The sequence below is a fragment of the Elgaria multicarinata genome, chromosome 13 (assembly GCF_023053635.1).
Source record: "Elgaria multicarinata webbii isolate HBS135686 ecotype San Diego chromosome 13, rElgMul1.1.pri, whole genome shotgun sequence".
NCBI classification, from domain to species: Eukaryota; Metazoa; Chordata; class Lepidosauria; order Squamata; family Anguidae; genus Elgaria; species Elgaria multicarinata.
In genome coordinates, this window is record NC_086183.1 from 24,641,390 (window position 1) to 24,659,270 (window position 17,881).

A 17,881-nucleotide genomic window follows, 5' to 3' on the forward strand; every position below is an offset into this window, starting at 1 on the left:
CCCTGCCTGCTTCCAGGATCCCCTGTGTGTCATTTGGATGCACAGGGATGATTGCGGTTCAACCCCGGTATGTAGGCCTGGTCTAGCCATGGCCATAGTGTCATTCCTAGAGGCAGCATTACAAAAACTGTGCCTCTGGAAATGATGCTACATTGTGATGTAATATGATTCCTTTGCGGGTATTTATACAGGTGACAGCAAACAAGAGAGAGGGAGAGAGAGATATCTTTTCTACACCTAAGGATTATCCCAGGAAAATGGAGGAATCATCCCTGCCTGCTCCCGGGATCCCCTGTGTGTCATTTGCAGGCACAGGGATGATCCTGGGAATCGTCCTGGGTAAAAAAAGGCAGGTGTAGAAATGGACAGAGAGAGAGAGAGAAGAACCTTTAACCTCTCATCCACTTTAGCTTAATGGTCCCTCATCCACCAAAAAATACCTGCATTCACCCTTATCACAAGAGCAAAGCATGCCTTTGCTTGATTTCCTCACTACCAGCACCAGTCTTCCGAAACTGCCCACAAAGCATGGGGTGAATAATTTGGTCCTGTTCTCATTTTTTCCCCCAGTAGTGATTTAGGAATTCTCATGATCTCATGAATCCAACCACTTTGATTTATGCCCAATTCTTTGTTCATTTGTTTAGTCTCTTAGAATTTAGTGGGACATATTTCCCAGCAAATATGAAAACTGATTGAGCTGCCAATTTGACTACTTGGAGCTCAGCAGTTACAGCTTATTTTTTTCAGCTTGCTCTACAACAGCAAGACAAATGGGAAGTTTGAAGAATCACTGCTAAGGTTTACCTTGTGCAGAGTGTTTATCATAGACTTCCCCAACTTGGTGCCATTCAGATGTTTTGGACCCAAACTCCCAGCATTCGTGACCATTGGCTATGTTGGTTAAGGCTGCTGGGAGTTGTAGTCCCAACCATCTGGAGGGCATGAGGTTGGAGAAGGTTGGTTTATCTCCTAGCCTCCATGTTCCTCACCTGTAAACTATTGAGTATTAATTAGTCACCAGATTCTTTGTGCAACTCTATTGGCCATCTTGATTCAATGTGTCAGAAGGCCTGTTCTGTAGATCTGTAGATCTATACTGGCCCCATTCAGAAGACATCTTAAACCATGGCTTTAACCATGGTGGTTAAGACAGAGAGCCAGGCTGTGAATAAATCAAAAAGCCTTATTAGCCATGGTACCATGGTTTAAGGGGTCTTCTGAACATGGCCTGGCTTTCTGGCTTAACCACCATGGTTAAAACCATGGTTTAAGGGGTCTTCTGAACAGGCCCACTGTTTCTGGCCTAATAAAAATAAATAAAGTAGTTCTAACAAGCCCAAAGTCTGCCCATCCTAGAGATGAAAGAGAAATCAAATGTCTTTATTTTTAGACTGAATGGAAAGCATTGACAACTGAAACAATCCCCCGAGCATAACTGTAGGATTCTTGACACCACAAATAGAATAGCCACAAAAACAATGGTAGTTTTCATACCATCTAGCCTGTTGACATATCCTGCACCCCATGAAACATTCAGCCCTATTTCAGCAGCTCACTGAATAGCCAGTTAAATGTCCAAGAAAGATGTAGCAATCTTGCTTAAGAGCTAGTGCAGACTTACCGATGCGCTTTCCTTGGGGCAAAGGAGAGAGACGAGAAGCACAGCAGCCACGACCTGGAACGTCATCTTGGCTTCTTTTGGTGTCTTTGGGATCAGAAGTCACCGATGTGAGGACTGACAAAGTTTCCCTGCAGTATTTATACTCTTCAACCCTCCTGAATGTTCAAGCCTGGTTGATCAAATGCAATGCCTCCTTTGTCAAGGGGACCCACCACTTCTGTCAATAAGGAAAGGTCAACTTATCACAACCGTCATCATTTGGAAAGCAATTGCTGACACCAAAAGCCAGAGGCCAACTGGGTGCCAATGAAAAGATGTCATTCTTCTTCCTAACTGGGATGTTAACATGCCTCAGCCTTTGCCAAATCGGTGCAATGAAGTACGTGGCAGAGTATCTGGGTAGCATGGGTAACTTTTTTGCATCACAAGACAATCGATGGGGTTTTTACAAAGATGGAATGAAGTGGGGAAGATTCCTAAGCAAACTCAAGGAATCAAGAAAGTCTAAGATAGGAGTAGGCGACATGGTGCCCTTCAGATGTTTTGGACTACAACACTCATCAGCCCCACACAGCATGACTGATGGATTATGGAAGTTGCAATCAAAAACACCTGGAGGGATCAGGCTGACTTTGCCTTGTCTAAAAAGTACAGGGAATGGCAGAGTGAAAATTCAGATATTTTTTGCTTTAAATTACAGCAACAAGACTATTCAGTATTCTGAAAGTATGCCTCAAAAGCAAAAGCAAATAAACAAAATGTAAAAACATTTGGCATCCATGGTTAAATTCAAATAGTTGCTGGATTTCAAACTTGATTACTTTTGGTTTCTTTATTTAATCAATTTGTATACCACCTACCACATTTGAACTAGTTGCTGCATTTTGTGCATTGTACCTGTCCTGACCCATGAACTATTACGGCCCATTCACATGTTCTATAGCACCAAACCTAGGTTTGCCACCAAGTGTATGTTAGAAAGGAGCCACTACCAATCCTGGTTCTTGGTTGGGTGTGCCCCATGATGGGAGCATTTGCTAATCCAAGCACTGTGATTTTTAAGTGCACACTTTCAGGCCCATAGCTGTACACCTGGAGGTGGGGGGATGTGATGTGTGAAGAGATCCTCAGAGCCCTTGAGAATGAAGAAGTGTCAAGGAGAGTTAGGTTTTCCTTTGCAAGGGACACACATGCAGTTCAGCAAAGGGGATGAAATGGAATGGAGTGTTAGGATCAAGAGCTTCTAACTGCAGAAGGCAGAAATGATGGTGGACTTCCCCAAACCTTTGTAGAATCTGAAGCAAGGAGAAGAGATGTGCCATAGCTAGACCTAAGGTTTATCCCTGGATCATCCAGGGGTCAAACCTGTTCATCTAGGTGACACACAGGGGATCCAGTGCACAGGCAGGGGTGAACCCTGGATGATCCCAGGATAAACCTTAGGTCTAGCTGTGGCCATGGTGACAGGTGGGATGCTTCTACTATATGCACCCTTCAAATTTCCCTCTGAAATGTGGAGTTCTGGATTGTTGCTTTTGAAGTGGAATCACTGTATTAGGGTTTCTTCATTGCTCCTTTTTTAAAGTCTTTCTTTTTAATTTATTTGTAAAGAGCACCTTGCAAGCACAGCCTTGTTTGGAATGAGGTGAATTTATTCCACCCCAGAGCTGTCTCAAGGGGCAGGGTGGAGGCAAACCAGGAGGCTGCTTTAGGTGCCATTTTCTGGGGGTGCCCAATGACCCCTCAAAGGTGGCGATAGCCATGGCCATGTGGTGGTAGTGGCTACACCGGGGCTCTTGCTCCTCCTCCTAGCCAGTTCACAGTAGCTGCAGCTGTGCACCAGTCTGGCTCTGTAGAGTAGTGGGCCAATGTCTAGCTCTGAGGGATTCTCAGAGCTAGGCGTCGACCTGTGTGTCACCCCAGAGAGGCATGCCAGGCAATCTCCTGCTGCGTCAAATGCTGCAGCAGAAGAGTGCCTGGTACAGCTGCCTGGAGCACTTCCCGTTCACTCCATGTCTAATTCTGAGAACCACTCAGAGCTAGTCATGGGGCAGGTAGGCTCTCTGGGAAGACCAACTGGCTCTGTCCCTGCTGCGGCAAGTGCTAGCTAGTCCTCCTAGCCAGTCCACAGTAGCTGCAGTTGTGTGCCACTCTGGCTCTCTGGAGTAGTGGGCTGATGCCTAGCTCTGAGGGATTCTCTCTCAGAGAATTAGAAAACCAGCTGATGCAGCTCTCTGGAGAGTCTACCTGGCCCAAATACCATGCTGTGAGGAGACTTTCTTCATAGGAAGGCATTCCGGGTGAGTTGGCCCTCAAGGCTTCCTGCGCTGCCAGCGGAGGCTGGTATCTCCAATGTGAATTCATCCTGGGTGTTAGTCAGAACTAGCCAGAACTCTAAAGGAGCTGTCCAAGGTGCTGAACCCTACCCCCAAAATGGGTTCAGCCCCTTGGCTCACTTCTTTAGAGTTCTGGCTGGTTCTGACTAACACCCAGGATGGATTTACAGCCCTAGCAGAATTGGAGCCTCCATCCTCCACTATGTGCTGCTGCAGCCCAGGTAGATGGGCCGTTGGTCTGATCCAACATGGCTCTTCCTATGTTCTTAAGAGCCTTTTTGTATAACATTTTACCAATATGCCAGAGGAGTGCATTTGTGGATCAGTAAAATAGCACAAAAGCAATTCTATGCCACTGAACTCCATGTACCCTGAACCTGCAAACCAGGCAGTAGCTATGCCATGCTTTTCCTCCCTACGTCCTCTCATGTGTACCAATTAGAACGGAACCTGCCAAAACGCCAAAAGGCATGCAAAGATAGTCCTCTGGGCACTGTCTAATTTTATCAGTTGCCTGGATCTTTTCAGGGTCTTAACTGTTCCTGGAGATGGAACAATGTTTGCAAGAACACAGCACCACAATGGGTCTTCTTGTTCCGCCCTGTCAAAACTGCCTTGGCATTGATTCAAACTAATAACAGGCCTTTTATCAAGACCTCTGTTCCTGACAAATGCATGTTACCTATTTGATAAATGGAAATTAATCACCTGTCTGCCCAATAAATACCACAAGCCAAATTAGCTTCTGAATGTCAGTGGGCATCACCTGAAAATACCTTTGGTTGTTTTCAAAGGAGGCCATGTGCCCAAAACAATCCATGTGTCACTGGTTTTGACACCCAGATCAATCTCAACATTACATCTGAATCAGGCCTGGCTGTGCAGGTAGGTCCTGGACTAGTGCCTGGATCCATCAGTGGGTCGAATGTGGGCTAATAAACTGGGTAAATGGAAGCCTTGTGGGTAAGTGGGTCCTAGGCCTGGGTGATAGGAAGGGTACCTCTTGTGGAAGTGATTACACTCCTTCCATGGGATCAGGTAGACAGTCCTGAAGTACCTCTGGATCCATTTTTCTTGCTAGAGGCCCAAGTAGCCTCAATGACTTTGAGTGCCTTTTAGCGGCTTCCTACTGGTATGCCAACAGTGGCTATGTATATACTAGCCTGGTTAGTACTAGTATACTATATACTAACCAGGTTTCACCCTGGTTACCGCTGAAACCACCTTCTTCCCTATAAACTTATTCAGTTCTTGAGGTCATATGGTGAGGTTGTTGTAGTGGTGCCACATACTTCTGAGATCAGCTTTGCAGTTGTTCAGAGCAGCACCCATCATGCAAAATAATTTTCCTCTGAAATTAGGCATGCATCCACACTGATTTTAAGACAGATGCTGAAAACATAACTGTTCAAGCAAACCTTAACTTATATTGTATCTGCACTTCATAGCGAAGTGTAAGTACAATATATATTCTATGTACATACTTGTCTTAAAAAATGATTTGTGTACACTGCTTAGAAATCTGTAGATGTACGTAGTTTTTAAATATCCATAAATAAATACTAATACGTGACAAAAGTTTCCCAACAACTACTGACCTGCCCCAATGGAAAAACGATCATTTCTGCTCATTTTCAGCCTCCCTCTGGCAAATGCTAAATCACTCTTGCGCAAGCAGTGGGTCCCACTCGTGCAACGGAATCGGTGGGACGCACCACTTGCGCAACAACAGTATCAGTGGGGGCGCAAGAGTATTGGTGGAGGCATAAGTGCCCTGTTGGATTCTACCCTTTGTTCCAGATTGGTCATGCTGAGCAATGTGGATGATTCTATTTATATGTCTTGTAGATTTTGTTCATGCATGCTATTGTGTGATCTTCATTTCCAGCAGTAAGACTCAGGTGAACCTCACAATGTCCTCTGGTGCTGTATTATCTTATCTTTTCATACCATTTAGTTCAATCAGACCCCATGTGTATGATTGTAGACTGTGAACCACTGTGCCAAGGCAGTGGCTACTTCCAGATGATTTTCCCCCCCAGTTACCATGCCTTTCAGCCTATAGTGTATGAAGTTGATCACGCTCTCCAGCTTCATAATGTAAGTTGTCCTGACAATGAAGTGTAGGGTTGCCACTGTGTGGATGTTGTCTATGATATCTTTGAACATCTTTTCATCTAAATTCTGTACCAAGCGTTCCACCACACTCTAAAGATTATCTCCATTGGCTTGACCTCTACACCAGAAAACATCCACTACATTTTATGTTTTTTTTGTATGCATTTATTATATTTATATCCCACCTTTTTCCTCTAAGGAATCCTTAGTGGTGTACATAATTCTTCTCCTCTCCATTTTCTCCTCACAATGACAACCCTGTGAGGTAGGCTGGGCTGAGAGCCTGTGACTGGCCCAAAGTCACCCAAATGAGCTTCAATGGTCGAAGGGGACTAGAACCCAGATCCCCCAACTCCCAGTCCAACACTCTAGCCAATACACCACACTGGCATTTTATGACATAGAGTTCTTGATGATTGGTTGGCAACCATGACAACATGGGCTGATGTATGAGCCACAGTTCTTCACATGTCAATATGCTTACATGATAACATGCTTTGCCTTCCATCATAGCATGCATACTGTTTGATGCATACACACTCATCAACCAAGTCAACATTTTGCATGTATCTCATGTACAAAGATGACGACGATGTTCTGAAACTCTGCTTTTGCTCAGGCCACCTATTTGCCCTCACTGTACATGGCTGTCAGTTGACAGTAACTATTGTAAATTTCTATCCCAGATGTTGCGAGACGTTCATAAAGACACTGGTTATTTTGTAAATGTTGTACCTTCAGATAATTAAATCTGATTATTTATACATCACCCAGTTTGGACATTCTATGCATCAGCACATAGGAAATGAGATGGCTACCAAATGCATAATCAGATTGAAAATGGATGTGGAATGGTTAAAATGGAACTCCAGACTGTGATGAAAGCCATGCTTTTGCCATAATTTCCGGTGGTTTTGTCACTCAAGTATGTATAGCAATTCTCCCACCAAAGATAGTATTCCACCATCCTGGACATCAGGAAAAAATTCCTGACTGTTAGAGCAGTACGATGATGGAACCAGTTTCCTAGGGAGGTTGTGGGCTCTCCCACACTAGAGGCCTTCAAGAGGCAGCTGGACAACCATCTGTCAGGGATGCTTTAGGGTGGATTCCTGCATTGAGCGGGGGGGTTGGACTCGATGGCCTTGTAGGCCCCTTCCAACTCTGCTATTCTATGATTCTATGATATATATCTGATAGCACATCCCCTTATCTTCATTTTGGTGAATCACATATCCAAATTGGTCAATTACTTTCAGAGCGTGATGATTTCTCTGAAAGTTGCCTAACCCATACTGTGCAGTGATGTGTGACCTTGACCTTCAAGATAATTTCAAGAATGGCAGCCATCCATATCACCTTTGTCACCCTGTGTACAATCTATCTGCATGGATACCTGAGTTTAACAAGCCAATGTTGGTTCAAGTACAAAATAACATTGCGGCTGGCCTGCTGAAAGTCTTTTCTTTTTCTTTCCTGCTTATCTTTCTGATTTGGCTATAGATATCCATTTATTTAAGATACTGTGTCGCTTTTACGTAGATTATTTAATTAGTTCTGCCACTCACTTCCAATCTTCCTTCAACTTCCTTATCTTATATCATATTGCACTGCTATTTCCCCCTTGGCTTGCTTCTCCCTCTCAAGAGATAAGCCATCTTTCCTCCTGGGACTGTTCCATGAAGGCAGAGGGGAGAAATCAAATTTTTGCACTATCCAAACTCGTAATGTGAAAATTTTGAATGCAGTTAAATGTCAACATCTGCACTTTTCTAAAAGTTTGCCATAAAAGTTTGCACATCAGTAAAGACATGTACAAAGTGTATGCTAGAGAAAAGTGCACAAACAAAAATGTGTATATTACAGTAAAGTATGCACAAGAACGTTTTAATTTAAGGGAAACTGCCTGCGAAAAAATAAAGCATATACTTTGAGAAATGCATACATTTTGAGAAATGTCCATGAATACCTGCTCAAATCCTAAAATCATCTTCAGTGTTCTTCCTCCAGAAATCCCTGCCAAAGGAAGTAAGGTGGGTGACTGCTAAGAAGAGGGGCTTCTCTGTTGGGGGACTCCGGTTGTGGAAAGAGTTTCCCAGAGAGATTCACCCGGCACCGACATTAAAGAGCTTTTTTTTTTTTTTTTCAAGCATTTGGTCTTTCAGTATCTTGCATTTTAAACCTGTTTACTCTGTTTGAAATCATTTGCACTGCTACAAAGTTTTAATTTGGTTTTAACTTTTATTTTGTGCTGTCGTTTTAAACTTTTATACTGTATTTTATCATATTGCATTTTATGGTTTTAATTGTTGTGAACAGCCCAGAGAGCTTTAACTGTTTTAGCAGTAAGGAAATGTAATAATTTTTTTTAAAAAAAATCATCATGAATTGTCAAGCAGACTTTTAAGGAATCACAAAATGATGCAGAAATGGGACAGAACAAACATCGCTTTGAAAAAGGGATAGATGTAATCATATTCTAGTTTCACCTTCTTTTTCTTTGTCTCATAAGCCTTCTTTGTATGTTCATTAGGTACAATGAATGAAAATTAAAAGGTAGCATTATGGTGGCTAGCTCCAGCCCTGGGCTACAGTCGTTCATTAAAAAGTCTGTAAGGAGACTGCCATGAGCACCCAAATGGAAACCTGAAGTGAGCTTTTGTTATGCTACGAATAGGGATGGGTGAACCCCCTTTGTATGCACGCAGCACCTGGTGAAATGCCCTCTTCATCACAACAGTTAAAGCAACAGCAGCTGTACTAGATTGACTAGATACAAAAGAGGGCAAGGCTCCTGCTGTTTTAACTGTTGTGATGAAGAGGGAATTTCACCAGGTGCTGCATGCATACAAATACCACCTTTTCATATGGTTACCCTATTGTAGGGTGACCATATGAAAAGGAGGACAGGGCTCCAGTATCTTTAACAGTTGCATAGAAAAGCGAATTTCATGGAGAACCTGGTGAAATTCCCTCTTCATCACAACAGTTAAAGGTGCAGGAGCTATACTAGAGTGACCGGATTTAAAAGAGGGCAGGGCACCTGCAGCTTTAACTGTTGTGATGAAGAGGGAATTTCACCAGGTTCCCCATATATACAAATGACACCTGCTGAAATTCCCTTTTCAATACAACTGTTAAAGATACAGGAGCCCTGTCCTCCTTTTCATATGGTCACCCTATCTGATCTTCCTCTTCACTTTATCCTCACAACCACCCTGTGAGGTAGGTTAGGGTGAGAGTCCGTGACTGGCCCAAAGTCATCCAGTGAAATTCATGACCGAGCGAGAACTAGAAGAACCTGGATCTGTCCTTCCACCCACCAAACAAACAATGGACACATAATATGTTCTGGCTGTGTGTTGTGTCTGTTATGGGAAAATCTCCTTCTATGCTCGGTGTCCCGGGTTCAGTGACAGATACACTCCCCTTCCAGGCAGAGCGTGTGGCTGCCTTGCGTTAACAACGAGATGCTCGCCTCTCGGCGAATGTCTTTGCTCAGAGCCAAGAGGAGATGGTTTGTTTGCCATATCGGGGTAATTGCTTACCCAAAAATATAGCAGAGTGCGAAATAGCAGCAGCGTAGAGTCTGGAAATGGTTTCAGCTTGAATTTAGGAACAAAAAGAAGCACTCACGGTCTTTGGTCAGTAAGAAGCTTTACTGACACTAAATAAATTACTTACAGAATAAATGGTCATATATACAGTCCTTTCACAGTACAGCAACAACGTAGCAGTATAACATCAGCAGTAAGTTCCAGCAGTAAGTTCCAGCAGTAAGTACCAGCAGTAAGTTCCAGCAGTAAGTTCCAGCAGTAAGTACCAGCAGTAAGTTCCAGCAGTAAGTAGCCATACAACATGGACTTCTTAAATACACTTTTCTCCTTGGCCCAATTAACCAATAGTCTCTTCATCTTGTACATCTCGTACCGCACGTAGGCCAGGGAAGAATCTGCTTCATACTGGACTTCTCCTGGCAGAGACAATCTGGCCAAGGACATCTTTTTAACTCTTTAGAGTCCTTTTCCTTCTGTGGTTAAAAACCTAACCACAACACCCTTTCATTTTTAACTACAGAAAAAATACAATTTACATTTCATTACATTTCACCTGTAAGAAATCAACTTTACATGTTTACAACAATCCCAACATTGTGTACATTTCTCTGTGTTTTACATTTCCCAGAGACTTATTTATATGTAAGTTTTTCTTTTCTTCTTCTTCCAAGCACTGTTAAAAAACTTTGTGCTTTGGGGCGTTGAACTACTTTGCAATCTTCCAACTTGCAAACTTTCAGCAATTTTAAAACTTTCTGCTTCTGGCTTTTTAGGTAATTTCCTTTGGAAACTTTTCTACCTCTACACCAAGGTAACACCTAACTTTCCCCAGAGACTTCAGTTTCAACCCTTCCTGCAGCTTTGGGCTGAGTTTTCTTGAATGTGGTCTTGGGAACTCCCTGCCACCAGTAGACGAACCACTAGCTCCACAATCATGTACTCTTTTGCTTGCCCCTTTGCATACAGACACGTGTGTTTGAAAACACCCCCTTTCAGTTTTCGCTGCCTGAAAACACTTTTCTTGCTCTTGTTCAGACAATTTCAACACATCACTGTAACTCTCAGGTTCAGACTTCACACAACACACACTGAATTCATCTGAATACTTTAAAGGTGGAATTCCTTTGTTTTTTCTTTGTGAACGACGAGGTACACTGGAAATTTCTTCCTCCCTTTCATTTCCCTCCTCCCTTCCACTTTTGGGAGTGGAAACACTCTTCTCAGAGATGTGAGGGCTCTGAGAAGTTAACCCCTGAGTTACTGTTTTCTCCTGGTTGTTCACAGTTTCTAACAGAACTTGGGAACCTTGAATCCTGTCCCAACCTGCCTCCTGAAAAGTAGCAGACCTAGAAACAACCACCTTCCCATGACTTAGGGAAAAACGCCAAGATTTGGATTGCATGCCAGAATAACCCACAAAACGTAATTTCACAGACTTGGTTTCACCTTTAGATCTTTTGGACTTTGGGATATGCACGTATGCCCAAGACCCCCATGTTCTCAAGTGAGACAAATCTGGCTTTGAACCAAAAAGTAAACAGTAAGGCGAACTGCCTGTAACCCTGCTCCAGGTTCTATTACACAAATAGTTTGCGGTTAAAAATGCTTCTCCCCACAAATCTTGCTCAGCGTTTGCATCAGCCATGAGAGAATCTTTCTTCATTTGAAGTACTCCAATTCTTCTCTCAATTGACCCATTTTGAAAAGGAGTTTGGGGATCTATTAACCTGTGTGTGATTCCTGTTTTCCTAAACCACTCACAGAACCTTCCAGAAACAAACTCACCCCCACGGTCCGACTGCACAGAAATAATGGGCTTGTTAAAGAACTTTTCCGCCCAAGTTTTCCAATCCCTAAAAGTTTCAAAAGCTTCTGATTTTCGCTTCAGTAAATAACACCAACTAAAGCGTGTGTAATCATCCAGAATTACAAGCACGTAACTGGATCCCCCTTGTGTAGGCGTGAATGGCCCTACCAAGTCAATAAACACCAGTTCAAAAGGCTTTTGTGACACCCTGTCACTTTTCCTGCAGATATTCTGCACCCGGGATTTGGTCTGATGACAGATTGAACAATCCAAGAAATTTTTACAGTTTCGCAAGCTTAACCCTGTACACACTTGAGGCATGTGACTTAACACTTTAAAACTTGCATGACCTAAACGCCTGTGCAACTCATGAACACAATTTTTATGGTCTGGCACGTTACCAGTTTGTGCCACCCTTTCTTTACCTGCACCCATGTAAAACAGTCCATTTTTAACATGTCCCAGTGCCACATTTTGTCCATCCTTAATCACTTGGCACTCATCCTTCTGAAACGTAACAACATATCCTTCAGACGTTAGAGCACTAACAGAAAGGAGACAAAAATCTAAATCTGGAACATACAGAACCTGTTCACACTCCTTTTGCAGACATGGAACGTAGCAACAGCCAATTCCTTCCACCCTCGACGTTCGTCCATCTGCAAGCGTGATTGACTTCACCTTGCTTGGTTCCAACTTCCGAAACGCCTCTGGATTATTAGAAATTGTTCTGGACGACGCAGAATCAATCAGCCAAACCTCTTGGGCCTCGTTACACCTCACTGTGGCTGAAACAAATGCATTCGAGCATTCCTTCTCCTCTCCAGCCTGTGTAACTCCCTTCTTCCTCTTTTTACAGAAGCGTTTGATATGACCCGGCTGTTTGCAAAAATAACACTTTCTTACTGCAACTGCGGTTCTCTCCACATTGTTGTCTTGGAAACACTTATCTCTCTGCATTCTTTCTCCGCTGCCAAGGGCTGACTGCTTAACCCTTTCCTGGCAGTTTTCCTCCTTCCTGGAAAGACGCCGTTTCTCTTCTTGGAGCAAACGACCCGTCAAATAATGAAGAGTGAGTTCATCAGTCTTCATACTTTCCAGACTGGTTGTCAGAATGTCCCAGCTTTGAGGCAACGACCCCAAAATCAGGTAGCACTTATGCTCTTCCGTAAAAACGATTCCGACCTCCTGCAACTGGACAAATAGAGATCTCACCTGTTGGAGATGATTTGCCAAACTTCCAGCCTCCTCCAACTTTAACCGATACAGCTCTCTGGTGAGGCTCAGCCGTGTGCTTGCCGACGCACGCACATAAATCTGTCTCAGCGCATTCCAGCTGTCTCTTGCCGTCTCATCTCTGTTGATATGGACAATTTGCGAGTCCTCCATACTCAAGACAATGTTTGCTTTGGCCCTTTCATTCTGCTCTTCCCACACTTGTGCTTCTTGAGCAGTCTGACCAACCGGCCTCGGGACACTCACGACGTTCCAACATCTGTCCCGCTTCAAAAACATTTCCATCTTGAATGACCACGTTAAGTAATTTCTCTCATTCAGCCGTTCCACCGGAATACTGGATGCCATCTGAACCTGGGCCATCCTCACCGGCTGGGCTGGAGCGCGACTCACACTGGATACAGACCCGTCTGAGCTCGATGAACTGCCTGAGCTCGACTCCGTCTTTCCCTCCAGCGTTCCTTTGCTCTCAAGCTTTCCAGCAACCAAAAATTATGCCTTCCAGACTTTCTCTGGGCGCATAACCTATCGGGGTAATTGCTTACCCAAAAATATAGCAGAGTGCGAAATAGCAGCAGCGTAGAGTCTGGAAATGGTTTCAGCTTGAATTTAGGAACAAAAAGAAGCACTCACGGTCTTTGGTCAGTAAGAAGCTTTACTGACACTAAATAAATTACTTACAGAATAAATGGTCATATATACAGTCCTTTCACAGTACAGCAACAACGTAGCAGTATAACATCAGCAGTAAGTTCCAGCAGTAAGTTCCAGCAGTAAGTACCAGCAGTAAGTTCCAGCAGTAAGTTCCAGCAGTAAGTACCAGCAGTAAGTTCCAGCAGTAAGTAGCCATACAACATGGACTTCTTAAATACACTTTTCTCCTTGGCCCAATTAACCAATAGTCTCTTCATCTTGTACATCTCGTACCGCACGTAGGCCAGGGAAGAATCTGCTTCATACTGGACTTCTCCTGGCAGAGACAATCTGGCCAAGGACATCTTTTTAACTCTTTAGAGTCCTTTTCCTTCTGTGGTTAAAAACCTTCCACCCACCAAACAAACAATGGACACATAATATGTTCTGGCTGTGTGTTGTGTCTGTTATGGGAAAATCTCCTTCTATGCTCGGTGTCCCGGGTTCAGTGACAGATACACTCCCCTTCCAGGCAGAGCGTGTGGCTGCCTTGCGTTAACAACGAGATGCTCGCCTCTCGGCGAATGTCTTTGCTCAGAGCCAAGAGGAGATGGTTTGTTTGCCATTGCTCCACTCTGCTTGCATCCCTGATTGGGATTTGGCTAGGCTCCAGCCAATCTGGCTCCGCTCGGTCGGCCAAGTGTAGACCCAATGGCGCCAGGCAGCTCACCTTATTATTATTATTTATTTATATAGCACCATCAATGTACATGGTGCTGTACAGAGTAAAACAGTAAATAGCAGGACCCTGCCGCATAGGCTTACATTCTAATAAAATCTTAATAAAACAATAAGGAGGGGAAGAGAATGCAAACAGGCACAGGGTAGGGTAAACAGGCACAGGGTAGGGTAAAACTGGAGACAGGAAACAGAGTCATCGTGTGAGCACAGGGGGAGCACGATGGAAGACAGGACAGAACAGCACTGTTGTGACATAATAGGTGTGAAGTAGTGTAGTGGTTAGAGTGTTGGACTGGGACTCTGGAGATCTGGGGCTCTAGTCCCCACTAGGCCATGGAGCTCACTGGGGGACTTTGGGCCAGTCACAGACTCTCAAGCCCAGCCTACCTCACAGGGTTGTTGCTGTGAAGATAAAATGGAGAGGACTACCACATAAGTTGCCTTGGGTTCTTCGGAAAAGCAAAAACAGGAGGGGTAGGATATGAATATATAATAATATTATATATTAAAATCAACCAATCAATAAAAAGGCATAACTCCCGAATCCCCTGCTCCTGAGTTCCCAAAACAAAAGTGGGGTACAAGTGGTATATGTGTCTTGTCTACTAATAGCACATTCATTTCCATAGTGCTGGCTGGTCTATTTGCAAAATAGGATATTACAAGTGCTCTTGTTCAGGATTCCAGCCAGCCATACCCTTTTCTAAGATGCTCCATTCCATTTCCCATTTCCCCCTCCAACATTCAACCAACATCCCATGGTCAATGTACCTGCTCTGATCCCATAAGAATCAACACCTGGAGAGTTAGTTTACTATTAGGATAGAGGACTGGAACTCAGGAGCCTCTGAGAGCAACCAGCAGCCATCTGAGGGTTGCCAACTGACCGGATAAAATGGGCTCACCTGTGCCAGTTTGCTCAGCAGGTGAAACATTTGAAAGAATGAAAACAAGCAGGGTTGGCCCTGCTGGGCTCTTGCCAAGGCCCACAGCCCAGCAAGGACACCGCACTGCTGATGCTCCAAGCTCCCTGAGCCCTGCTGCTATTCCTTCTTGCTGTTGGTGTCTGTCCACCTCTCCTCAACAAGCAAATGGTTGACCCTAACAAGGAGCACCAGCCCTTTCTTGCCTTGCCGTCTCCTCTTGGGCAGTGGTGTGGATCAAACCCACCAGGAGAGGGCAAGTGAATGGGCAGTGGTGACTATATTGGGCCTGCTCAGAGAGGTCGAACCACAGGATACTGGACATGGCCAACATTCCCTTCTAATATCTACAGGCAGAAAGCCTATATACACGAGTTGCTGGGGGACATCCTATTGCACCCATGTCCTGCTTGTGGGTCCCTGGCTGACAGCTGGTTGGCCACTGGGTGAACAGAGTGCTGGACTAGATGGACCTTCAGTCTGATCCAGCAGGGCAGGATCTACACTACTGCTTTAAAACGGTTTATAACAGAAGTGACAACTGTTGGGGCCCAGGACACACTCCAGATACAGTTTTCAACCCCTTTTCAATGTGTCGTATCCTGCTTGGTGTAGATCTGGCCTCGTCAGTCTCTTCTTGTGTTCTTATAGATGACACTTCTTTAAGGTCACGGGAGTAACTGTTGCCAACCCATCTTCTTCCTTTGGCACGCTAACTATTCTAAGGCTGTTGTGTCATTTCTGCACCCCACAGCCTAAAAATTACTATTGGTCTTTCTGTTATTGGCAACAATCAAATGCACCATTGCCAGCAAGAACAGGAACGTTCTGGGGTGATGTCTCAGGGTACATTATATTAAAGTGCAAGAGCGCCCACCGTGTCTGCTTCACTATGTGCGGAAAAAGGTGACGTGGCCTGTGTAAAAAAAGCACGCCCAGCAAAGCTGGCTTTTCCACTGGATTTTGCACAGATCCCCAGAACAAATGCACACACCTCGCAGTCTGGAGGGTTAAGCCCAAATTTATTCAGGATAAGGGTAGGATACATAGGATTAGCATTCTAAAACTATTAAAACATGCAGATATATATAGAACCCAGACCAAGCAAACTAAAACTAAGTTGCAATATCATACATCACCCAGCCATGATGTCTGCCAGCTCAGAACAAAACCCCTTTTCATAGAATACCCTTTATAGATACTTTTCTTACTCCTTCCCCCCTCCCTTTGGCTCTCCCTGCGAAGATCTTTCACACCTTCCCCCGAGATGTTAATTTTTCCACTCAAGGCCAGTCGGCCTTGCCCCAAGCGGTTCCAGGATGCACCAGAATGCCCACATGCAGCTGGCCGCTTATCTGTTCCGCTCCTAAAACCATAACAATAGAATAATTTAACATTTTAAAAACAGCCATTCCTAGTGTGAATTTACCCCTTCCTTACAGCCTGTGTCCGAAATGTTGGGTCAAATAAGGAAATGGAACATGACAGCCAATGGGCCTCCTGGTATCTCATGCGCTTCTGCCGCCTTAGGGAACTCCACCTTGTAGGTCCTGCTATTTATTGTGTTATCTGTACAGCACCATGTACATTGATGGTGCTATATAAATAAATAATAATAATAATAATAATAATAATAATAATAATAATAATAAGTGCATCTCTAAACTGGAATAAAGCACATCGCCTAGACCCGAACGGAGAAAATCTCTCTAGGGATAGACGCCCTCAAAATGCAGGTCAGGGAACGTCACCTTGTGATGCTCCATCTGCAAACAAGCTGGGAGAGCTTGCGACAGAACCCTCTTTGCCCTCTTGATGTCTCCCCCCCCCAATGTGGGGCACAGACGGCGACAGCCAAGACCTCAGATTACGGATGGCGCCAGGCAGAGAAACGGACAGGCGACAGGCAGGCTGGCCAAGTCACTCGCAAACCCCCACCGTCCCCTCTGGGCAGCCTGTCCTGCGGCGCCCTTCGCAGGGTGGAGTGGATGATACCTTGCTTGTTTTCAACGCAGCTCAAGGCCACCGTTACTACAGGCAGAGGCTAGCACTCAGGAAGGCGGCCACGGTGGCATACGGGGGGTGGGGGGCAAATGCAGAGGGATTGGAGGAAAATCAACATTCGCAACTAGGGTTGTGCACGGACCCCCCAATCCGCTTCTCTTCCAGATCCGCAATTTGTGGATCGGGCCACTTCACGCCACCCCGCTCCACCTATAGTCCGCTCCGCTCCGCTGTGGAGCTCCGGATCCGGATCGGGGCCCCGCTTTTTCCCCCATTGGCTTGCATTGAAATACAAAAAAGTATACAACTTTTTTTCTGTGAAAGGTAGAAACCTCATGTTTGGCACCATGACACCTCATGGACGTATACACAAGCATGCCAAGACTCAAGCCAATCCCATCATCCCCTGATTTTGGGGGAATTTATGAAAATCGGTCACCCCATTTGCAGACATGGGCTGTTCCCCGGCATTTTGACAGATAAAAAAATTGACACGGGCACCCCCCCAGATGCCATCTAGAGCCGCATTCATGGCAAGACTCAAGCCAATCCCATCATCCCCTGAATTTTGGCGGGGCTCTAACCTTTTAACTCACCCCAATTCACACCCCTTTCGATATCTCCGTCAATTTGCACATCAGAAACCTCACGTTTAGTCCCGTGACAGCTTATCCATGTGTCCACATGGACGCCAAATTTCAAGCCAATCCCATCATCCCCTGATTTTTGGGGAATTTATGAAAATCGGACACCCCAGTATCTCAGGGATTTAAAGCTGCAGACAGCTCAATGGGCCCATTTCAAAGGAAATTCCAAGATGCCATGAATTGGGGAGTAGAGATCAACCTAAATATGAATCTTCTTCCACACTTGAAAAATTGATTTGGAACTTCCAAAAGTCT

General features: G+C 44.6%; 1 protein-coding gene across 1 annotated transcript in view; it reads left to right on the forward strand.

The window, feature by feature from the left end:
* The window catches only part of LOC134408390 (uncharacterized PE-PGRS family protein PE_PGRS10-like), a 177,108-nt gene extending 160,085 nt beyond the window's left edge, over positions 1-17,023 (forward strand). The window contains exon 23 of the mRNA XM_063140649.1: positions 16,820-17,023. Within this exon, the coding sequence (XP_062996719.1) occupies positions 16,820-17,023 (204 nt within the window). The remainder of the gene's footprint in view (positions 1-16,819) is intronic.
* Positions 17,024-17,881: the final 858 nt, after the last annotated feature.